This window comes from Gymnoscopelus braueri (assembly GCF_963280865.1).
Source record: "Gymnoscopelus braueri genome assembly, chromosome: 7".
NCBI lineage: Eukaryota > Metazoa > Chordata > Actinopteri > Myctophiformes > Myctophidae > Gymnoscopelus > Gymnoscopelus braueri.
Genome location: NC_137608.1, coordinates 41,128,161 through 41,152,333, shown reverse-complemented (window position 1 = coordinate 41,152,333; position 24,173 = coordinate 41,128,161). Strand labels below are relative to the sequence as shown.

General features: G+C 41.7%; 2 protein-coding genes across 2 annotated transcripts in view; both read right to left on the bottom strand.

Moving 5' to 3' along the window:
• The window catches only part of cabp1a (calcium binding protein 1a), a gene marked incomplete at both ends in the record, with an annotated part of 12,368 nt that extends 2,839 nt beyond the window's left edge, over positions 1–9,529 (bottom strand). The window contains one exon of the mRNA XM_080433602.1: positions 8,780–9,529. Within this exon, the coding sequence (XP_080289728.1) occupies positions 8,780–9,529 (750 nt within the window). The remainder of the gene's footprint in view (positions 1–8,779) is intronic.
• A 5,150-nt stretch (positions 9,530–14,679) lies between these two features.
• asphd2 (aspartate beta-hydroxylase domain containing 2) lies at positions 14,680–23,386 on the bottom strand. Its single transcript, XM_080434076.1, has 4 exons — positions 23,041–23,386; positions 19,717–20,925; positions 19,194–19,307; positions 14,680–17,181 (listed from the first exon to the last, which is right to left on the bottom strand). The coding sequence occupies exons 2-4, from the start codon at positions 20,564–20,566 to the stop codon at positions 17,072–17,074; spliced, it is 1,074 nt and encodes a 357-aa protein (XP_080290202.1). The 5' UTR covers positions 20,567–20,925; positions 23,041–23,386; the 3' UTR covers positions 14,680–17,071.
• Between the last annotated feature and the right edge of the window lie 787 nt (positions 23,387–24,173).

Sequence of the window (24,173 nt, the reverse complement as noted above, 5' to 3'; positions counted from 1 at the left end):
CTCAATCCTATGATAATGATCAAGTGTGGCTGGGAAACGCATCCTCACACTGAAGAATGTTGCCGTTTTCTTTTTTCACCTCATGCTCACAATGAATGCAACCTTTAAAGGGCACAGAGAGGGAGAGACATATCCCAGAGCCCTCAGGGGTTAACAGCGGGAGCAGTGAGAAGTGTAAACACAACACTCAGTCTTGATGTCAAGCCCAAGAACTGCCTGATCACTGAAACACTGACATAGAAAACACAGGAGGCACATGGACTGATGGAAGCGTAATCAGATGACGTGATGAGCACAACATCTTTAGCAGCTCTATCAATCCTTCAGCCACTGGCAAAAACATTTCGACTTGTCAAAACAAAATGTTGTCACCCAAGCAGAGGCCAAATGGTCATGTCCTGATTTGAATTCTGAAGTCTGATATTTATATAAAAAGTAAAATTTCATGTTGGATGTAAGTTGTGAAATTGTATTATGCAAAGCTCCTCTGTTATTGCCGGTTCCATTTGTGCATTACTGGACAAATACATGGTGATACCAACCAATATATAGGCCAATGTCATTGGTCCATCGGAACACTGTGCAACAGGTATGTTGTACACTCTTCATCAATATACAAGAACAGACACTCTAATGCAACAGCAAACATATTGACAGATTACATCTTTCTATTGATATTTTGCATTGTGCAGCACATTTTACTCAAAGCCAAAAAACACATTGTTACGTATCAATTATCCTTTGTCAGATGAAGATCGAAAGGATCAAATGTCAGAATTGAAGCATAGTGAACTTTGTATTGCAGTATTGCGCAGCGTTTTTACGGCGTGGCTTTGCAGAGGCTGTGTGTGTCCAAAAAAAACCACTTTAATTTCAATATGGAAGTCACTGGGGCTCAGATCGGGCTAAATCTCTTACGCCATACGTCATAGATACTTCATAGATGACGACGTCACAGGCTGGCCACATTACATGTACGTCCAGGAGCCACTGGAGATGTGGAGATCCACATGATTAATTATTTTGTTATACTGTACTGGTTTGAACTGCTGCACATGCCAAAAGGCTAGGGCGCGGATTAAACTCTGTGAAGTTTTGATGCAGAGGTTCTCACTGAGGAATCCGGAAACTCCCAGGGGTCCTTGACATGAAAATGTTTGTGAACCACTGAAATAGTGTTAATTCATCTATTTGTAAATCTGAGCGTGTAAAAATGTAACCAAATAGATTTTAAAGTTTTTATTTTTTTATTTTTTTAGTTCTACGTTTTTTTTATTTTTTCTCCCAATATAAATTGGGAGAAAAATAAAAGCTTTTTCTCCCAATTTATATATACTTCCAATCCACACCCCATGGAACAGCCACCCTGACCAGTGTTGCCAGAGTGTTTGCGAGAGAAATAAGCAACCAGGTCTATGAAAACAAGCCCAAAAGAAGCGACTAGGGCTAGGCCATATGAGCACTTTAAACATATATGCATCGGATATTTGAAAATAGTGATTTTTTTAGATCATTTTTTATATTTTTTGAAACATTTTAACAACACAAATGGGTGTCCCTGGCACAAAACATTTTCAGATGGGGGATCCGTGGACAAATACATTTGGGGTCCTTGACATGAATTTCTTTTTCAGAACCACTGGTTTAAACAACATAAAAACAAGCCCAAAAAAACGCAACCCACAACTACCATTATTTTCAAGTGACTTTACAGAAAAACTAGCCCAAAGTCGCTTTTAATAAGCGGACATGGCAACCCTGACACCTTGCGGTTGCTAGCTCATAAGCACAATATCTTCTCTGGCCAAGCAGGGTTTCTGTCCTGCTGATGTTTGGTCTCCTGTGGGAGACTAGGGTTCAAATCTCAGGTAGGATTTAAAACTTACGGATTGCAGCTTTAACACTCAGGATTTTACTGTGCACTGATGGCTGTACTGATTGCACTGCTAAAGTCAGAATCCTACACGGGTCTCTTTAAATATTATTATTTTATATACAAAATATAAAATGTGCGTTTGTGTGTGTCCACACTTACGTACAGGCTGCCTGCCCTTGGCCATGGCTTTACTCAGGTAGACGCAGGTTGACCCCAGTATGTTGCCCATGAATGTGTTTTGTGTCATGGACACGAGAGAGTCCCGATAGGGCCCAAGACCACCTCCCTGGCCCCTCTCCTCACAGGAAAGCACCCCTCTGTACCTTTGCTCAGCATCCTGGAGCATCTTTCCAGAGAGGTGCAGGCAAGGGGGCAGAGACAGTGTTAGAGATGCATACTGTAGTAGCTTCAGGACAGAAAGGACATGAACAAAGGTGGTGAAGGGAATGTGTGAAGGAGTCGATCCATGTCAGTGAACGCATTCATCATTCTTCAGTGCTATTAATGAATGCTCCCTGTAAGAGTGCTCCAGATTCTATGAAAAATGATTATGTTTGTGTGTGAGAGACAGAGAGTGTGAAACAGAACTACAAGGTGAGAAAGACGATCCGTCCACATCAATGAAACTGCAAGTGGCCAACTTTCCACTCATTCATCATAACAGTTTACTTGCCACATTGTGTAGACTGGCACTCCACGCCTATACACTGTCACAGGGACAGTAAACACGCGTACTGTGTAGAGGCAAAAGGGGCGAACAGCTAGTGCACAAAAGAGCAGGCAATACATGTGCTGAACACAATGCTTCTCGAGGATTTGAATCACTAAACAGTGATTAAGAAACTTCACCACCTCGAAATCCCCCCACTCCTCATCCACTGCATTTGCACAATATTCTGATAGTACTCATTGCTATAGAGTTTTTGTTCATTAACAGGGGTCTGCCTGTCTCTCCAGCTCTTGAATTTTTCTGCCCCTGTAGAGCAATGGTTCTCAACCTCTTCAGGCCGCGACCCCCCTAACAAATCATTTTCTTTTTTTGGAATTGTAAGAGTTGAGGTATTACATTTAGTTTGACTCTGTTCCATAGATAAATATTGTAAAAATAGCTGATCTACAAGCTTGTAGATCGGCTATATAATAATATTTGACAATTTGGCCAATGTTTGACCAGTTTTTATAGTTTGTTGATTACTTTTGATGCAGTAATGGTGTTTTTTTTCCTTTTCTTTCTTTAGGTATTAAAAAGGTCCTTAAAGTCCTTAAATTGTCACTGTCATCTGGGGACCCCTCCTGTAGAGGACATTGTGAGATATTTCCTTTTGAACTCGTTAGAAAACAATTCACGTTGAGCACCAAATCTCTGCCAAACTCTGCTCGCTGCTGTGATGTTTGACAGTTTATTTACTTGTGCTCATTCCAGCATGACTTAGAATGATGCAGTGAAACGCTGGCTTACAGAATTTATATTTGTAAATATCTTCATTTCAACACGTACGAGCGACCGATGTTACAGAAATCGGCTACATTAAATCCTACCGCCAAAAATTAAACCTAAAAACGTTGACTTTTGTCTTAACTGCTTTCTGTTGGGCCATGTCTCACAAGTCACGCCATGTTTGGACATAATGCAAAACAAACACAAAACAGTTAAAGAGATCTCTCTGTAGGGAAATACAATGGTCCACGTGCAACTAAATTATAACACTGTATAACACTGCAAATAAACATGCTTTAAAGAGGTGCACAATTAAACATTTCCATGCACACACTATTGTGCGATATCACAACTGTTCCAATTCCAACACCCAAACGAATAAGGCATATTGCCATTTAAGTCCATTGATGTACAACAAAGTAGGCTAATTACTTCAAGTCAGAATCAGTGCACACCACAGAATCCATTTAGTACACACAGCAGTGATAGCAAAGGAAGACATGGTGACACTGTGCATTATACAGACAACAACCTTACCTTACCTTTCTAACAGGATATGCTAAGCAGTTTCCCATAGCAAAGGAAAATACTGTCTCTACAAAAAACATGAGGATCTTTCTCCTGTAAAGTCTATGGTTTGATAGATAAAAGAGCAGACTCTAGTTTCACAGAGACCCATGTGGGAAAAATGTGCTCGTCTGTTTATATGGCTGGTTTAAGAAGAAGTGCACTGCATGGTCAAACTATCTGGTATGAATTAAACTAACAATGGGAAGAGTAATAAGAACTGAAAGAGAGAGAGAGAGAGAGAGAGAGAGAGAGAGAGAGAGAGAGAGAGAGAGAGAGAGAGAGAGAGAGATTGGGGAGGAGAGTGAAGGGAAGGAGGAGGAAGATAGAGTGATAAAAAAGACTTGGGTATAAATGAGTGGAGGGAGGGAAGTAGAGTCAGGAGCAGAAACAGAGTGATGTCTATAGATAGGAAGAGTGGCTGAACCACTTGTTATTTTCACCAATCTGTCTGTCACAGTTATTTAATAAGTCGGATTTATTGCCTATTTACATGTAGGTGCTATAGATGCTAATTATAGATAGTTGTATGTTGTTTACTCATTCACAGATACTATGTATGTTGTTTTGATCAGTGGCTCTCAACCTTTTATCCTTTGAGACCCCCCCCACGCACACACACCTTTATTGATCCCATGAGGGAAATTCAGTCACCATGGCAATTACAGCAGTCATAAAAACACAGGCACAGATAATAAAGAACACAGCAGATAAGAAAAAAATTGCTAAGGAGATAATAAAAAAAAGGAGGGCAAAAAAAGAAAGTCATAGCATGAGCAAGATTCACAGTGGTCACTTTGCACTGGCCCTTCTGGTGGAGGGCCTCAGCATCATCGGCCCACTTCCTCTTGTTGTTCGGGTGCATGCCCAGGAACTTGTAGGTGTCCACAAACCACACTGACTCCCCATGGATCTCCACCACAGCGTTGTGTTCGTCCGTGTTGTCATTTGGAATACAGCTGACAATGACAGTGTAATCTGAGAACTTCTGGAGGTGAAACATTGGAGTTTAAGTGGACGTCGGCTGCATAAAGGGTGACCTGGGGAGCACATGTGCTGCTCACCAGCACATCTGACAGGTAGCCCTGCAGTCTGACCTATTGCGGTCTACAGGTTAGGTAGTCCCGGATCCAGGTCACCAAGCCATGGTCCACCTGCATCACAGAGGGGTTCTTTATTAGCCAGTGTGGTTGGACAGTATTGAAGACACTGGAAAACATAATTCTTACGGCGTTGCGCCCCCGAGTCCAGATTGTTATAGGCTGTATTTAGCAGGTAGATGATAGCACCCTCTACCGCAATGTTCTCCTGGTATGGGAACTGCATGAGGGTCATGGAAGTCCCTCAACTGCGGTTTCAGGTGCTGCAAGACCAGTCGCTCAGAGGTCTTCAGGGCACGCGATGTCAGAGCGACCATCCTGTACTCGTTAAGGGCTGTGGGATGTCCCTTCTTTGGAAAGGATCCCGGAGCAGGGTTGCTAGCTGCTCAGAGCACACCTTTATCCCCCGGGGGTTGACGTTGTCCGGAGCTACAGACCCACTGCCCTTCTCACGTTTGTCATGGCGAGCTGAAGCCTCCCTTGGTTGGTCGTGAGGATCAGGGGTGGACGGCCTGCTGCTGCAACAAATGGACGGTCGCCCTCATCGCCGCTGTCAGGGTCAGCCAAAGTTGCAGCTACTGTTGCACCAGGCGCCCTCTACGCCGCAGCCGCCTGGAGCCACCATCCGGAGCTGCCCTCGCTGCTGCTGGGGCTGCTGTTCCAGCAGCTGATATGATTTAGTTGAAAATGTTTGACTACCTCATAACACTCGAGGCCTCACACCTTGTAAATAACAGGTTTGATGGCTATGCTGAAGAAGACCTTTGTGTCGAAACGTTAATAAAGCCTTGAGTGGGAGCTTCTTTTAAATTTACAGTGTGTGGACACTGTAAATTATTATTATTATTATTTCTTATTGATGACTACGGTACCCACCTTTTTCTGAAAATACTTGACCTCTTAGCCGACCTTGAACTTTGTGAGTTGCTCTGAATAAGAATGTCTGCTAAATGCCTTACATTTTTTATCAAAAACAATGTGGAACAACAACACAGTTTTATAGGGACCAAAATCAAAAGTGTTATACTGTAGGTATAGGAGAAAAGTACTTTAAAAGATAAGCAAGAAATGGGACACTTTTAGAAGCATCAGCATATGCATATCGCAAGCTTTACTATAAATCTGTGTCTGACAAGATAACTTTGCTTCAGGTGCATCACAGCAGGTGCATTACACACATCATGTATTGTTCTAAGTAAGTACTTAGAATCTTTTTTCTAACCTGTGAAAATCTCTGACAGGCCCAAAAAATAAATAATAATAATAATAATAACTTATTTAACCTGTAGGGTTCATTCTTATTTACAGCAAGCTCCAGCCCAGCATATTCCTCACCTGCACTTTCCCTCACAAGGGTATTCAGCTGCACTGTGACTAACCTCGCGTCACCAGACTTTCCACCTCGGACTGTGACACAGAAAGGAAAAGGAGCATTCCTTATGCAAGACAGACTTCAGAAATCGAATGCAGAAATCTAATTTAGCTTTCTGTTATCGTTAAGTACACGAACCACACACACACACACACACACACACACACACACACACACACACACACACACACACACACACACACACACACACACACACACACACACACACACACACACACACACACACACACACACACAAATTCTAAGAATATATATTCACGCTCCAAAAATAAACAAGTCAACAGTCATGCACTACTCTGTTGTGCATGACACAGACCTGTTCTCCCTGCCCCCACCCACTATCTCCCATCTTCCACTACCTTCAGCAGACAAGCACAAGGTCACTGTGAGCTAGCGGACGCACAATGGAAAAAAAGGATAAGACAGACAAGGAGTAAGTGAGAGAGAATATAATAAATATGATATATGAAGGATATCGAAATCATCTTGGAAGCACATTCAGAAAGAATAACTGATGGATTTTTAGTCCTGGTGAAATAGTTACAGGGGGCATGAAGATGTAAAAATATCTGAAATTAATATAAGAAATGGAAAGGGAAAATTCTGTGACATTGTGTACATTTGCTATTAAGGCAATCCTTTTTCAATCTTCCTTCTCATAAAAGGACCTTCAAACATGGATGATATGTCGCCACCTTATGTCCCATCTATTGCAAAATCAATTATTATCTACAACCAGCACTCCCAGCAGAGACATCTATAAATAGCCCATAAGCAGTGCAATAGTATCTGTTTTCTTTGTATTATTCTAACTGAACAGTGTGTGGATGTCTCAAATCACATTTTCTCTCTCTCGCTTTTCCACATACCGGTAATTGTTTTCCCTAAGACGTCATTCAAGATGAGCCAATGTTTTTTTCACAACACGACTCACAGATTGACTCACAGGATACTTGAACAATATGCTTTCAAGAAGAAAGACGACCCCTTGCTTGAAACCCCATTGGCTGATCTGCCTTGTTCCACACTGAGCCTGTTCAATGCCCGGCTGGAAAAACTGGGGCGTGAGTCATCCATCCACCCTATCCAATCTCAAATTATGAACATTCTGTGTATGAAAACAAGTAGCCTTCAAATGTCAGCTCCAAAGATGCTGCAAAAGAGACTGGCAAGGTGCCATATTAAATATGTTGTTTATACAGGATCTGGTTTAAAGCATCAAGATGAACCTTTGTGAGGATTCTTGCTGTAGTCTGTGTGCCAGGGAGAAATAAATTATATAATTCAAGCTTAATAGTTGGTTTGGTGGTCTTGGTTGTAATGAAAATGTATTTATGGCTATTCATGGATGATTGACTCATAGCCCAATAATGATCTTTTATATCATGGGACAAAGACAGTGATTATATTCAAAGCCTTCCTCATAGCCTTTTTGATAAAACTAGAGGTTTGGGCCGCAACTCTGCCCTCAGATCTAGAGTTCGGGCCTTCACCCCTACATGGCACTGCCGATCCGACCGATATGTCTGAGCCATAGTGTCGGGGGCTTTGTCAGAGTACCCGTTGTACCCGTCTGTCTGTGTCCATTTTATGCCCATATATGGAGATCTCCAGTCCGTATCTGGCTGTATACCTGTGTCCATTTTATGCCCATATATGGAGATCTCTGTATCTGTCAGTCCATGTTCCTTTTATGCTCATGTATGGAGATCCCATATGACATCAGCATATGCTCATATATTGGCATGCTCATATATGGGCATATCAGTTGGATCGCGGTCAATATGTCTATGGGCGTATCAGGTTTGTTTATGGTTATGTCTGAGTGACATGCCTATGGGCGTATGGGGTTTGTTTATGTCTGAGTCATAGTGATGTGGCTGTGGCCCTACTGTACGTATGGACGTGTCAGCCACCCCCATTAGCCAATTTTAATATAAGACTAGCCCATGCAAGAAAGAGCACACAAAATGAGTTTTGCAACATACATAAAACTAGGGGTTCTTGGTTCTATAGGTCTCTCTCAATCCTTTCCCCCTTTTCAATTAAACAATTAGTGAAGACAGGTCAACCTGTCCAAAGAAGTAAGAGTGTATGCATCACAGACAGTGTATGCATCACATATCGCAGATGTAGGCAATGCATGTAAATGATAATCTTGGAATGCAGGCTTTCCATCAGCAGAGCAGCTCTAAATGGCAAATTGCTTAATAGGAATGTGTATTTTATTCATACAAATTATTCTGAGTGGGTGAAAGTTGGAGTGGTTAAAATGAAATAGCTCCTTTAGGCAGCTGTAATGTTTATCCAGTTGAACATGGACAGAACACAATCTAAATATGAACCTGATCATTTCCAATACTAGCCGACAACTTATTTTGTGTCGACTCTCCCATGGGCCTTACCTGTCCAAACAGCGAATTCAGGATGGTGCGCAAATTGAGATCGGACGCGGTCGACGCCGCACTGGACCTCCTGGACCGCCGGGAGGATCTGCTGGACAGCGGGACCAGTGAACAGGAGGACGGGGTCGGGGTCGGGGACGCGATGCTGTTCGACAAACTGCATCTCTTGCGGTGGTCCTTCCGTTCAAAGAAAGGCGCCGTGTCGTCGTTGCTGTCCGTCAGAGAGGGGGTGCTGCTGGGGACTGATGTGCGAGTAGTGTGCGTGTGACTGCGATGGTCGTCTGGTGGTGGTGGTGGTCGAGATTGAGGGTCCTCTCGGTTGTGTTTTCTACGGTGGTGTCGATGTGTGGTTCTGGAGGACTTGGAGCGCTCCCTCACACCTCGCTCCACTTCACCATCTTCTCCTCCCTCCTCAGGTGGGTGCAGCAGGTCTCCTGAAACTTGGTCCTGATGCTGCGGGTCGCGCCGAGAGCAGCTCTTCTTACCCCCCCGTGTCGCTGCTGCGTTATTATTCCGGCTGAGAAGAAGCGATGGATGGCACAGGGGTCTCCGCGCACTGACATCGCATTCGGCCGACCAGAACGACTCCTCCGTGGCGTTGCTGTGTGGAACGGCGGCCGGGCGGTGCTGGTGGTGGTGATGGTGACTCCGACGACTCTCTGTCGTGCGTCCAGGGAGGTGTGTCGCTCTCGCCGACGATTTCAGCGAGGAGGAGGTCGTGGATTCGGATTTGGGGAACGAGGAGCTCATGTTTGTTTGTTATTTATTGTGTCTGCGGTTGATTAATAAAATGTCCGTTTTATCCGTTGTCGATTCATCATTTCTCGAACACGACTGCCTGAGTCGTGCCAGAGCCTCCCCGTTTAAAGTTGAATTTCACCACCTGATTGCCCAGACATAAACACGCACGCACACTTGCGCGCACACACACAGTGCGTCATCATCATTGCATGATTGATGACATGCAAACGTTGACATCTTAAAGATATGTGTAGTGTGGGTGTATGTGGGAGTGTGACTGTGTGAGTTAATAAAAGCTACTGCACAAATAATGATGTTCTTCTAGCTCTTCTCCTCTTGTGGCTGAAATGTGTGCCTTTAACAAACCCCTAAAATAAAGCAGCTTCATTGAAATCCCAAATCCATTTTACACAAAGAAAACAACCTGTCATCACAAGTCTTTGCATTATGAAGAGGGAAACACCAGTTATTCACACATCTGTTGTCCACATTCACAATAAAGATTTAGCTGATCGGTGCATAGGCCTGATTTTTTCTTTAAAAGTATAGACGCTTTTTGTTGTTATTCTATATAGTGTATAGTGTAATCATGTAGTAGGCCTATATATCTTTTAGGAAAACAACACTATTATAGCCTAAGAAAGTAGCAGAAATATGCAGAAAGTCGTTTTTAATGTAGACAGAATAAATCAGAACCTTTTTGGCAAAACAATGATATATTTTGTATGTAGAATGTGGAATTCAACAACAAATAGGCCTACAAATACAACAAAACATGAAGCAGAGTATGCATTGTGTGCATAGACTATTTTTCTCACATGTGTGCAAGTTGTGCAACACAAAGTATTTGATTTACTGAAATTGCAGTCCTTCTTTGGGAGGTAGAATTGGCATCTCATTTGCTTGCCTGCCCCAGTTGCAGTCTCAGGTGTATCAGGAGATCAGGACAACATTCAGCCCCCTGATCACAAGCACTGCAAAGGGTGCTTAGTTTTGTCTGAGTGCAGCACACATCTCATATTTTCTGTATGTATGTGTGTGTGTGTGTGTGTGTGTGTGTGTGTGTGTGTGTGTGTGTGTGTGTGTGTGTGTGTGTGTGTGTGTGTGTGTGTGTGTGTGTGTGTGTGTGTGTGTGTGTGTGTGTGTGCGTGTGCGTGCACAAATAATGTTATAACTACCAGATTACCCTAGGACAATATTACCCTGGGGGTGTACAGCTTTTGTGGAAATACAAAGTCAGTTTTTCTAATGGAAAGTAATCAAATTTCAAGTTGAAAAAAGATAATTTAAGGGTTTACATAGTGGTGGCTCATTTTCAGACAAACAAACAAATACAAAACTCTGCGCAGTCTTCATTTTTGTTAGACTTTCCTTGAACTGTAGGTTAGTTAACCTCACACTGTAGCTCATTAGGCCTATCTGAAAATCCAAAAGCTCTATTTCCCTCACTGCAATATCATAAACAAGAAAATAGGCTCACACACTGACAAACAAACATTGAGGCTCTTTGGCTGCAAAAATTATAGTCTTTTACTTACAAAAGTGCAAAAAGTGACATGGTGAAAAACTGTGTCACAGAGAGTGGACATTTTGCTCCTCAGACCATTATCACTGAATGCAGATTGCTATAAATAGGCAGTAGGCCTATTAACTGTAACCAATGGTAATGAAGCTAATCGAAGGCACAGAGTGCCATCAATCAGCCCATTACCACTGTTGAGGCCCAAGGGCCTGCAAGAAAATTATACAACATACAGCAAACAAACAATATTTTCACATCACTCTTAAAGAAGAGATACTCTTATTTGCAAGTCATCTATACAACTTTACAACTTACAAGAAGAATACATTGCAACAATACAACTTCAGAAGTATAGAAAAGACCATCGTTTTTGGGGGCACAGCTATAAAGGACCTAAGGAGAAAAGGAGATACAATTAAAGTTACAAAAAGCACTAAATGCAATATGCCATGCCATGAGCATGTTACCTGTCAAGTGGTTGTTGTTTTTAGTGCTCTTGTTCTGTTTTGTCTTGTGTACCATGTTTTTTTTTTTTTTGTCAGGGATTTTGTTGTGTGATGCTGCAAATGTTAATTAATACTGTGTTGTACACTGCTAAAGGGCCTGTATGTGTATGTGAAAGTCAATTAAAAAAAAACATTAAAAAAAAAAACATATGTTACCTTTCCAAGCCAAACTGTGGAATGGTGTGTTTAACTGCTTTTCATCAAATGATGACCTGGGTTTGCCTTACCTAAAGAATGTGCAGGACAGCACAGATAGCACAGGATGTAGCTCTTTTTAAAATCTGTTCCCAATATACTGGACTCATGAAAATGCTTTTTTTTCCACTCAGTCAGCAATCAAGTGCTTTTGGCTTCACACATTCTCAGTGCAGTAGTTCTGGCTGAAAATAACCTCTGTTAATGGAGTCAGCTCTGAATGTCTCATTGCACCCCTACGCCCCCCTGTGTCACTAATATAAAACTACATCTACAAGAAGGAAAGCTGAATTTTGTGTTGCCTGCTGTAGGAAGATGGCTATAACCCCATGACATTTCCAACCTCACTGATCCCCCTTTCCTCTAATTAGGTGACCAAGCAAGGTTTCAGCAAAGTGCTGAAACCTGTATTGTTTTTTTGTAGGATTATTATTATTACCCCTCTTCTATCCAAAAATAACCTGTATCTCAGAAACCAAAGACCAATAATGATAATAGAGGGGCTTATGAGACTTTTCGAGGTTATCTACAGGTTCTTAAGGTTATATTTTGTTTAGGGATAGAATACAAAACAATCAAATTTATATTAAAATACAGTGTATTTCCTGAGGATAACACATGAAATCAGTGGTTTTCAAGGCCCCCCTTAGGTAATATTCCAGGGCCCCAATAGGAGATATGCCTACCTGTCAACATTGCAGGTCCATCTGTACACACTCCACACTTCTAACTCTAAAGGTGCTATATAAAACATCAAAACCAAAACTCAAGCCATTAAGAACACACACACACACACACACACACACACACACACACACACACACACACACACACACACACACACACACACACACACACACACACACACACACACACACACACACACACACACTAAAACGACCGATCTAATGTGAGTAAAAATTATTAAAAGTAAATAAAGTGAGTACAAATTTTTTAAAGTAAATACTTTGAGTAAAAATACTTCAGAGTACTTAAATTGAGTAAAAAATACTTAAAAGTACTCAAATTGAGTTAAAATACTTAAAAAGTTGAACAAAATAGTACAAATACTTAAAAGTTGATAAAAAACACTAAAAATACCTAAAAGTTGATAAAAAGAGTAAAAATACTTAAAAGTTGTAAAAATGAGAAAAAAATACTTTAAAGTTAATAAAGTGATTACAAATACTTTCAAGTAAATACATTGAGTAACAATACTATACTTAAAGGGATATTTCACTTTCAAAAAAACTTTTGGTCATTTTATCATCTACTCAGCCCTTTGTGAGCCCCCCAGACAGTTTTTAAGTTGCTTGATTCATTATTTAGATATTTGATATTCATTTTATCAGACACGCCCCCTTCCTATACAAACCCATTGTAACTTCAAACTCCATTTTAACATGTTAGATTCATCAAAAACACCCGTCCTTGGTTCTGCTGACTCACCCTGCCCTCCTAATGCGTGAGGGGGCCGTGTTTTTCCGATTACTTTTTTCATTTTTTTTATTTCATTTTTTTATTGTATTGTATTATTTTCATTTTCCCAAAGAATTATTAAAAATAAATGGAAAAATTAATTGAAAAAACACGGCCCCCTCATGCATTAGGAGGGCAGGATGAGTCACCAGAACCAAGGACGGGTGTTTTTGATGAATCTAACATGGTTAAAATGAAGTTTGAAGTTACAATGGGTTTGTATAGGAAGGGGGCGTGTCTGATAAAATGAATATCAAATATCTAAATATTGAATCAAGCAACTTAAAAACTGTCTGGGGGGTTCACAAAGGGCTGAGTAGATGATAAAATGACCAAAAGTTTTTTTGAAAGTGAAATATCCCTTTAATAGTACTTAAATTGAGTAAAAATACTCAGTAGTACTTCAAATGAGTAAAACATACTACTACAAATACTCTTTTAGTACCGCCTCAATACCAGTCTGAATGCCAGCGCCCACACATCAAATAGATTTGTACCAACTGAATGACAGCACTGCACTCATCAAACAGAGTAGGCACCGCTTACTCACACTGGGTGTGATTTTTTAAAGGGGGGCGCTGAGGTGTTCCCTTTGGGGGGCCAAGAGCACTAAGCCTAACCATGATACTGACCTGATACTGACCATGAAACTGACATGATGCTGACCATCCAGGATGCTGCAGATGTTCTATTACTCTGTAATGGCCAGTGTCCTCTTCTTTGAGATTGCCTGCTGGGGAGGGGGGGGGTTCACATGAAGGCTGCGGACACAATAAGCCTAAACAGGCTGTGAGGAAGGCTAGTGGCTCTGTCGTTGTTGGGGTTACACTGGACAAGGTGGAGGATGTGGTGAAGATGCGTGTACAGAGGAAGCCGGAGGCCATCACGGCCAACCACTCCCACCCCCTCCACATGGGGATTGAAGAGCGAGTACCCAAGAATGAGGCTGGACGGGCTTTGTCAGCCCTTTGTGCTGTTTGCTATGAGAATGCTATGAGAGGGCAACGGTAACTGACTCTCTATGACTTAAGTTGCATTACGACGTTGTGTGACAATTGTAACATCTAATCTGTTATCACCTGTAACATTACCTGTGGTCTGTGCTGATGTCATAGCTACAGGCTAATGTTGCTACTCTTTTTCACATGAACACATTTGAACATCTGTGGAGAAACCTAAAAATCACCATTGAGATCTGCAAGAAGGAAAGGGACCTGCCCAAATCCAGGTAGCCTACTGCAAAGTTGTAGAGGCGTCCCAGGAAGGCTCAAAGCTGGAAAAGCACCAAAGCTAAGCTTAAGTACTAAGCTGTAAGAAGTACTAAATAAAGGATCTGAATACTTATGTAAATTACATATTTCAGTTTTTTATTCTTAATAAATTTGCAAAACTTTCTAAAAAATAAATTTCACTGTCATTATGGGGTGTGTGATTAATGTGTAGATTGATGGCATTTTTTATTCATCAATTTTAATTAAAGTCTATAACACAACCCTGGTGGAAGTCAGGAAAAGGTGAAGGGGTCTGAACACTTCCTGAAGCCACTAGCACATATACAGTATGTTGTGATTCATTCACTGAAACAAACAGACAACATGCTGGGTACAACTTCCCTTGAAAGGTTGACTTAGATTAAAGCCAGAGTGATTCAGTGCAAAGTAAAGCTTACATTGTAAAATAATACCTCTTGATATACGTGATCCCCTGATCAGGGGAACAGTATGGAATTCTGTGTCCCAAGTTGCAACATATCACACTGTACACACATCTAATAACATTTAGAAACCATAGCATATCTTATGCTCCTCTCAGCACTATGTCCTCGTAATTTCTATCCTATTCAGAACCAGTGATGTTTCTGACAACTGCTGGTTAAATGAAGATACTTCACCATTTATTAAATTCACATAAATATTGTTCAATTTTTTTTACAAGAACAACTTAAAGACCCAATCCTTAATACAAATGTAAACAAAATGGTAGCCCCACCATATGTACAAAGTTATGGGAAGGCTCTTTTTTTTTTTTTTTTACTATAAGGTTGATTGACAGTGCTCTTGTTTTAAGGCCTGATTATTTTTCATTTTGTAAACAGTTTGTGCCATATTACTTGTAAACATTAGGAATAAAAATATCTGTATCTTGAATTATGATGTGATGGAAAGTTGCAAACAGCTATTTTCCAATTGAGTACTGTACACTCATCCACGATTTGTTCTTTGGGAATTAAGGATTGTGACTTTAAGAATGGATCATTTCACCATATGGTTCTTCAATATTACAGATGGATAAATAAAACAAAAACAACAACTCACCGAACAATATAAATATCACTTGATAAACATTGAAAGAATATACAAATCAGATATGGGAATGATGTCACAATAGTTTTTTTTTTTTTGTAATAGAAGATGGAATGCTATATGTCTACCTGTAAATCAAGACAACACAAATATTACATGGTTGAGGACAATCATTTCAAAACATCTCCAATTGAACATTTTTCTTTTCTCCAACTCTATGTACAGAAATACAAACCTGATATCAAATACAACCAAATTACAACAATTTTGTTAATTTACCAAAACACTTCTCTTTGTTTTACAGCACAGGCTGACTCAGAATATTTTTTTTAAATCTAAAAATGTGCTTATCTAACCATTTCTTGTGAAAGGGGAGCACAATTAACATTCACACCACCAGCATAGGGATAATGAGCAGATGTGGGGAATGATTCTGTAAACATTCGCTTTTAGTGTTTGACACTGGGCCTCACTTATCAATTTATGACTATGTTGCCGTATTCATCAGTTTGATAAATATGATCACATTTGGTTGAGATGGCTTACGTACAGTATGCAAGCATGACCACATTTTTTTTTACAAAACCATAAGAAAAAAGCAATGATGAAAATCTGTCTGATGAAGATTACTAATATACATTCAGGAAGTTGTGGAGTAGACTCCACATTATGAGGTTAATTTATTCTAATTCATCAGATTACAGCCACCAAATGCCAACAAAATGCAACAAGATGTTAACCAGTTAAACACTTAAGGCCTATTTCAAAAATAGAAGATCTACAAGCTCACAATGCATCACATTTGAACATTTGTGAAGATTTTTGAACATTCTTGGAACGCTTCACCTATAATGACATACCCAATAGGGGCGCCAGAGTTAACGTGGTTAAAGGAAATATTTTTCCAGAATGACAAAGAACTTCTCTGTAATAATTTCCCTTCTCTAAGAGAAGGTCAATTATTTTATTAACCAGCAATTAAAGATAGAGATAGAGTTTACCATTATGGACAAATAGGAGGTCACATGGTCTTTCATTTGGCAACATAATCTTTGACATTGAGAACTCTGAAATGATTTCAGTATCACCGTTTTTTTACTAAGTGGATCAATGTCGATGTTCTGTTTAAATGGTGGCAGGGTTTTTTGTGAGTAGAGTTGGGCTAAGATCTTTGATGCAAAAATACTTGTTTGATTGTTGAATGTGATGATGAAATGTTCCATTCTGAAATCAAAAAACTGTAACTAATCACACATTTCACACATACATTTCATGTATGTGTATACATGTATACTATACATGTATAGTTAAACAAGCGACATACAATCAGATTGATAAGAGAGGCCCATTGTTTGGTCAGTCCATAGCTGCTGGGAAGAGTCACAATGAGACAGAGAATATGTACACAGTGAATGTGAGCATTGGTCTGGAGACTGAAAAAGAGTTGCTCCCCAATCCTACAGACACTGTTCATCACTTGTCTGTCTCTTGCTTAGATATGGTTTCACACTCACTCCTCAATCTTTCTCTCTCCCTCCTTCTCTTCTCAGCGACCAGGAGTAAAAATGTAGTCTAAAGCCTGTCTCTCAGCAGCAGCCACATTTGGGTGCCAGAGATCCACCATGAAGACCACCCTGGGGCCGTCCTCTGCAATGCCTGCAAACAGTGGTAAAATAAGATAGAAACAACACAGTCACATATTTTATTGTATTTTTGTTTATCATCTCTGCTAGGTGGAGATCTTGCATTTGCCGTGTGTGTGTGTGTGTGTGTGTGTGTGTGTGTGTGTGTGTGTGTGTGTGTGTGTGTGTGTGTCTGTCTCACAAAGTACTAAACTGATCTGCATCATGTCTTGTGCATGCTGCCAGCAGCCTCAATTCCCGAATTGCACTATGTCATATCAAAAATAGGAATTTAAATAATCCCCAAAAGGTAGCACATCCCAAATTTCAAATCAATGGAGGACAAAGTACTCACATTTCCATTTTTTTATTGGCACATACCAATGAACGAACATTGGTATGTTAAGAGCCTTCATGAGAGCAACAACTATGTCATATTTGTGAATTAATGTTCGTCCACCAATTTATTTCATACAGGCGTGAGAGGTTTGCTGTCACAATCTACAGTACTACTGTAGATCATCATCTGCCATGCTGCACGTGTCGTGCGTAGTTTGAAATTGCTTCAGTCATCAAAACATGCAATTTGTGATAGATAAAAACTGTGAACCATTAACATCCCTAGCACCCCAAGGAGACGCGTGATCTGAAGGGTTACAAAGTATTACATTGCACAATTTGTCTGTTGTCTTTAGCCCTGTCTATAACAGTAGGCTCTCACTCGTCACCCCCCATCCCAATTTGTTTTTTCAATGGATCAGCATGAATCCGGCAGAAGACCTATTTCTGATTCAACACGGCGAGTATGGCTGAAAGGCTACAAGTTTGTATGCCTGCTATGGCCTGTCTGGTCTGGTTGCACCATAATGATGTAATGACACATATTATATCCCTTCTCCTCTTTGCCCTGTGCCTTTTCATACAGTGCACAACCCAAAAGCATTGTCATCACGACAAGACAGAATGATGGAGGGAGGGAGGGCATGCTTCTTGGCATAGATTTGCACTCTACTATAAGCACAGCTTTCTAGGTTCAGTTTAGTTGTCTCCGCCAGGCCAAAGGCGTGGCCGAGACTACGTTTTGCACCCTGTCCGTCCCTGTCCGTCAGCTAATCTGTGGCACTGTTGGACCGATCAACGTGAAACTGTGCACACACACTCCCTGGATGCCAAAGCAAATTTTTCACATTGGTCTGTTATAGCGCCACCATGACCATTAGCAAGGTTTTTTTTATATTCAGGCATGCAAACAGCCCCGAGGTGAAAAAGGTGACAACATGTTTATTTTTTTCGGGTCAGGTGTCACACAATTGCCCTATTTGGATTCAAAACGGCTATTGTAGCTGAAAAGCTACAAGTTTGCATGTCTGAATATTACTAGATTTTGTCCAAACATCACGCAAATCAGTCTCTATAGTCATGTGATGGAGGCGGATCTGTCCGATTTTTCATATTCCATCCTGACTGGTGTGAAACTTTGCACGCACATTCCCACTAGGCTGAGGAAGAAATGCCACCCTTTTCACATTGTCCTGTTATTGCACCACCAGGAGGCAGATTTTTGCTAAACAATTTATTTTATATTACTCCTACATATTTTGACCAAACATCACGCAACTTGGTACACATTATCTCTATAGTCATGTGATCAGGACGGACATGTCCGGTTTTTCATATTCCATCCTGATTGGCTAAAGTTTGCAGGAGTGCCTCTTTTTGAACAAAATGGCTCAAATCAAGAACGCAGCGTCCGATTGCCATGAGGCTTTGCACGCACATTCCCACTAGGCAGAGGAAGCTGGTTTAATTTAGTTAAAACAGAGGCAAAGTGACTGAAATGGAAAAGGAAAACAAGTTGCAAGTTACACTGGTGATGTTTACAAATGTAACAGGGTTTTTTAGAACATGCCATGAACTTCCCATGAACTATGATCAATCAACTCTTCATTTAACAATAATATACAGACAATGAGCTAATAATAGACGATAAATAAATAAAACCACTAAGAAGTGGTGGTGTTTGCAAATACTTTAAATTATTCTCACCCTCATGGAATGCCCTGTGGAGGAAGGAGTCATCAAAGAGCAGACAGCTGCCCGCAGACCAGCACTGTGGTTCTCCTCCAACCACCAGCTCACAGGCATTGGGCACTTTAAGACCTAGATGAGAAGGGGGAAAAAGTGGTCTTTATTAAATGTTTCAATCCAAAATAAGCCATTATTTGAAGTAACTGTTCCAAGAACTGGAATTCATTTGTATTTTAATATAATGTATATCTGGCATGAAGGCAACATCATGGGTTGTCATGAGGGTAATGGGTTGTCATGAGGGTAATGAGTTGTAGTTACATTTCTGAGGATAGTGATCAGTGTTTTTCAAGAGGAGTGTTTCACTCCTCTTGACCTATCATAACATTGTAGCATACCGTATACTAATCAAAAGGAAAAATGCCTTATACAATAGTCAAACATTACTATTTTTTAATGGCATCCTGGCTCAGGTGCATGTATGAAAGCACTGACCAACAAAAAAAACTGATGAAACCTTCAAGACAGTTCATTCCTTTACCAAGGTGGCAGCGCAGCCTGACGTTGGTTGGCCCATAGTGCTCAGTGATCAAAGCCCCGGGTGTCAGCACGGAGAAGCATGCATTTCCAAACACGTTGTTGGCGATGAAGGTGCGCAGCTGGCCCAGCACTCTCCAAGCCCGGGGACATCGTCTGGCATTGAGTGCCAGCGGAGTGCCTTGGTTGACCAGGTAGTAGGTCCACCACTGCCCATGAGGGGTGTTGTTGGCTTTCCATCCGGGAGGGAGAGACGAGACCCCCCGCCCTGGAAGGTGGTGGTAAATGTTCTCAAACTCGGCCAGGAGAGCGGGAAAGCTTCGCTCCAGCAACTCTACGTCATGTTTCTGTGCGTCCCGTGAGAAGAAAGGGGCTGAGGGCAGGTCAGGGAGGAAGAACACCTCTGGCCGCTGGATGGTCGGTCGGCTGGTGAGATATCGACTTTGGTCACGGACCCCTTTATGCACCCTTCCCATACCTGACCAGGTGTAGCGTTTGGCGTAATCCTGCAGGCTGTGGTACAGCCTCTGGTTCAGACCCTCCCCAGTGCTGGTGCAACGGAAGCACTCTGAGGACTGGCAGTAAGCGAACCCATTCTGCTCCTCCGCCTGCCTCCCTTTAGCCCTCCCACCTCCCTCTGAAGTGATCAACTCACCCCCTCCCACACGACTGGACTCTGTGCTGTAACGCCCATGCAAGGGACTGGATCTGTGCTCACGGCCCACCCTGTAACAATACCACACAAAGAGGAGCAGCAGACACATAGCGGTGCCAAAGGCACTGGACTCACACTCCCTCATAGACTGCATCCCCCCGGCCACCATCTCCCTCACCCTCTCCAATGACCACTCCATTTTGGCTCTTCTCTAGGCCGCTGAGTCGGATGGAGGGATTGGGGGAAAAAAGTGCTGAATCTGATGAAGGATCAGTTAACAGGCCAGTCTGGATTCCGAGTGAGAGGAGGCCTTAAACACATGCACGATGTTCCGTTGAACCTGATCTCCGGCAGCTCTTATCAGTCCCCCCTGCAGTAAACAGCTTGATGTGACGTGATGTGACACTCTCAGTCTCCAGTATTAACATTTCAGCACTCAGGGATGAGGGAAGGTTCTCCCCGCTGGTATGGTGTCTGGCTGTGCGGTATTTGTGCTGCTCCCTCTCATGTACATTTAGACAGATGCAGACAGACACCACACCTCAGGGTATCTGTGGTCTGGAGGAGAGAGAGGGAGAGAGAGATTGAGAGATTAAGAGAGAGAGTAAGAGAGAGAGAGGGGGAGGTGAAGGAATGCAATTAATAACATCCAATGTGTGTAGGCTGCAGAATAGTAGTGTTAGCTTGTGTACTGTTCAGCATGCAGAATGAGATAAAGCGACTGCACACAGATATTACATAATTTCTGAATTCTGCCACTACAACTCAACTGAAAATATCCCCTCCCTAGTGAACTATAAAAACACCTGCTGCAACTCAAACCCACACTGTACTTTTCCTGCACACACATTTTGAAAGCAATTCAGCTCTTCCACACATAACACCCCTGGCCTGTGCTGCGCTGTACAAAACCATGAGTCACTCACGGGCATATTGCTGCTGCATTTAACATAGGCTAAATCTATCTCTCTCTTCTTCTCCGCGCTGTACACGCGTGCACCGGCCACACGCGTGCGCATACATGCACGGCGAATTATGTAAACGTAAACACAGAGTTGATATCCACCCACCCACACGATGCTTTCACAGCAGCCTGCTCAGTGGAGAGCGGACTGCATAAACGGGTCCTCAGGGGCTCTGGCGCGGCCAACTGACTATGTAGCTAATAATCAATCTACCAAATAGGTGAATGCATACATGATTGTATAATGACAAAGCATGAGGAGATGTTATGCAATGCGTCATCATTGTGTGTGTGCAGAAGAACTCCACACACTGCTCTGGTATGATCGCACCAAAAATGGTCTGACAACCAACCCTGCTGCTCATACATCTAACTCAGTGGTTCTCAACCTGTGGGCCGGGACCCCCAAGAAGGTCCCCACATGATTTTTGGGGGGTCCCCAGATGACAATGAAGTGACAATTTAAGGACTTTTAAGACCTGAAAAATAAAAATAAAATAAAAAGACCATTACTACATCAAAATGTACTATAAAAACTGGCCAAACATTGGCCAAATTGTCAAATAATATAAGAAAGAGGCAAAAATTGTGAAAATAGCCGATCTACAAGCTCACAACGCCTCGCAAGTGAGCTATTTTCACAATATTTATCTGTGGAACCGAAAATGTAATGCCCCTCAACTCCTACAATTCCAAGTGCTTATCAGGGTGGGGGGTCCCCAGTTCAGATATGATTATTTTGGGGGCTCAAGGGCTGAAAAGGTTTAGAACCACTGATCTAACAAAGCACGGCCTGCTTGGACAGCTAATATTACACTCCCTTTCATTTTTACATAAAAGCCTAACATAATAGTCGTAGTCTGCTTGCTACGTTACGTAGTACGTACGCCGGTGTCGCTTCCCAAAAAGAACAGTTCTTGTTGGCAAGCGACACCCTCGCGCGATGGCAATCTATAGATGAGGTGAGACGCACACCACCTCCTCAACAGGACAGTTCCGAACGAGGCGAGACCGAACGTTGAATATTTACGATGCAGATGCACAAACCCATCTGATAAAAACCCATCTCTTTCTTCTTTCCTCTGTTTAGGTGTCCCCTTACGCCTCATTTGTACTTCGTACTACGACGGTGTCGCTTTCCGATCAGCACTGATTTACTATGGAAAGCCAAATGGGTCACAATTCGTCTAATTTTCCTTTGGCCTATGGATTGGTGTCAAGTCAACGCCTGGGCTGGTCGCCAACGTTTATAAAGGCCGTTTACAATCACCAGCGGCAAGCGACACCATGTACGTCGTTCGATTGAGTTAATAAAAAAAAAAAAAAAGCTCTGAAACCAAATGTTTACCATGATGCAATGGGGTGATGCGCTGCAGTCACCAGGCCAACAACATGTCACATCATCAGCATCATCCCACAGATGGTGATCAAAAACAACTGACAGTAGGCTATTATGTCATGATCAAAGGGTGCCTCGATCAAAGTAGCTAAACAAGCAGCTCGCATTGGAAGGGCCTGTCAATGTTTCGTCTTTCGTGGCTAAACTAATGCTTCATTTATTCTATAGTCTACTTTGTTGCGCGCCGATGTCGTGCGCCGACAATCGCCGATCTCCAAGCTGCTTTCGGCGCGCGACACTGGCATGCAACTGCAAGTAAGTATAACAACCAAGGCTTTAAATGATAACATTGTTGTTGCATGATCCATACCTACTCATTGGTTGCTGTGTATCCAGTGGAGGAGATCAGATGCGTTCAGGCGCACATACAGGTGTTTCTCCTGGGCAGCTCAGCGCTGCGCACCACTGCAGTGCAAAAGGTTGACGGACATCAGTCGCGAATAACATCCTATGATGAAATATGTCCAAAACACACAATAGAAGCCTAGACTATCCTAAATGAGATTGACGCGTGTCTTATTCTATAAAAACGTAACGTAAAAATGTTTCGTCAACGGCTTAAAACATCTTATAAGTACAGAAAAGAAGCTTCCAATCCGTAGTTTAAAGAATATTGTTGTAAATATAGCCGCACCAAGCGAAGCAGCCTGCTTCCGTATGGCTGCCAATGGCTCAACGAGCTATTGGTGACTCGCCCATCGACTGTTGTTTGGCTTTACTAAGTACTACATTTCCCAAGATGCAACGCGACGACGATATCGATGGTACACGCACATATTAAGCAGCAGCGGCCACTCGGCAGTTTTTTTCCTGTGAGGTCGTGATATATTAGTAACATTAAAGTAGAAGACTATAGGTCTTTTAAAGTTAAATTAAAGTTAATTAAAAAAAACGTTGACAGTCTGGACGCACGGCCATAGTAGCCTATATCAATATATATTGTTTTAATTTCCTTGCTTTGGTTATTATTAGTCTCATTGATCATCTACAAATAAACGACACGTTGAGACTACTATCACATTAAATATATTCTTTTTTATTATTATTATTACATAATATATTTAATAGTGATATTTGTAATATTTGTAATATAAATGTAATATTTAATGTGATATTTAATAGTGGCGATTTCACAGCTGCTGAAATGACTGAAAAACACAAAAAAAATCATAGTGTTTTATGCACAGCAATGCAACATTTTGAACACATTGATCTAATCGAATCATGTGGTCACTGGTAGGTAGATGAGGAGATATTATCGCACCGCACAGCTTCCTGTTATGGGAAGTGTGCAGATAAGCTAATTAGAAAACAAACATTGTGGCTTCTTTATCACTGGTCCACTGTTCCACACTGCCAAAACCAGATGAGATAAGGCTGGGAATGAGGTTACTAGGTTAGGCAAGGCATGCAATATGACAGCAAGTGCGTTCTTCGAAGTGA

What these genes read in the sequence shown, in the direction of transcription:
- asphd2 (XM_080434076.1), bottom strand. Translation starts at nt 20,566, where the DNA reads ATGGAGTGGTCATTGGAGAGGGTGAGGGAGATGGTGGCCGGGGGGATG. An exon ending in CAGGCTGCGCTGCCACCTTG is followed by an intron (nt 19,308 to 19,716) that starts GTAAAGGAATGA and finishes CTTCTCATCTAG; the next exon opens with GTCTTAAAGTGCCCAATGCC. An exon ending in CCACAGGGCATTCCATGAGG is followed by an intron (nt 17,182 to 19,193) that starts GTGAGAATAATT and finishes CACTGTTTGCAG; the next exon opens with GCATTGCAGAGGACGGCCCC.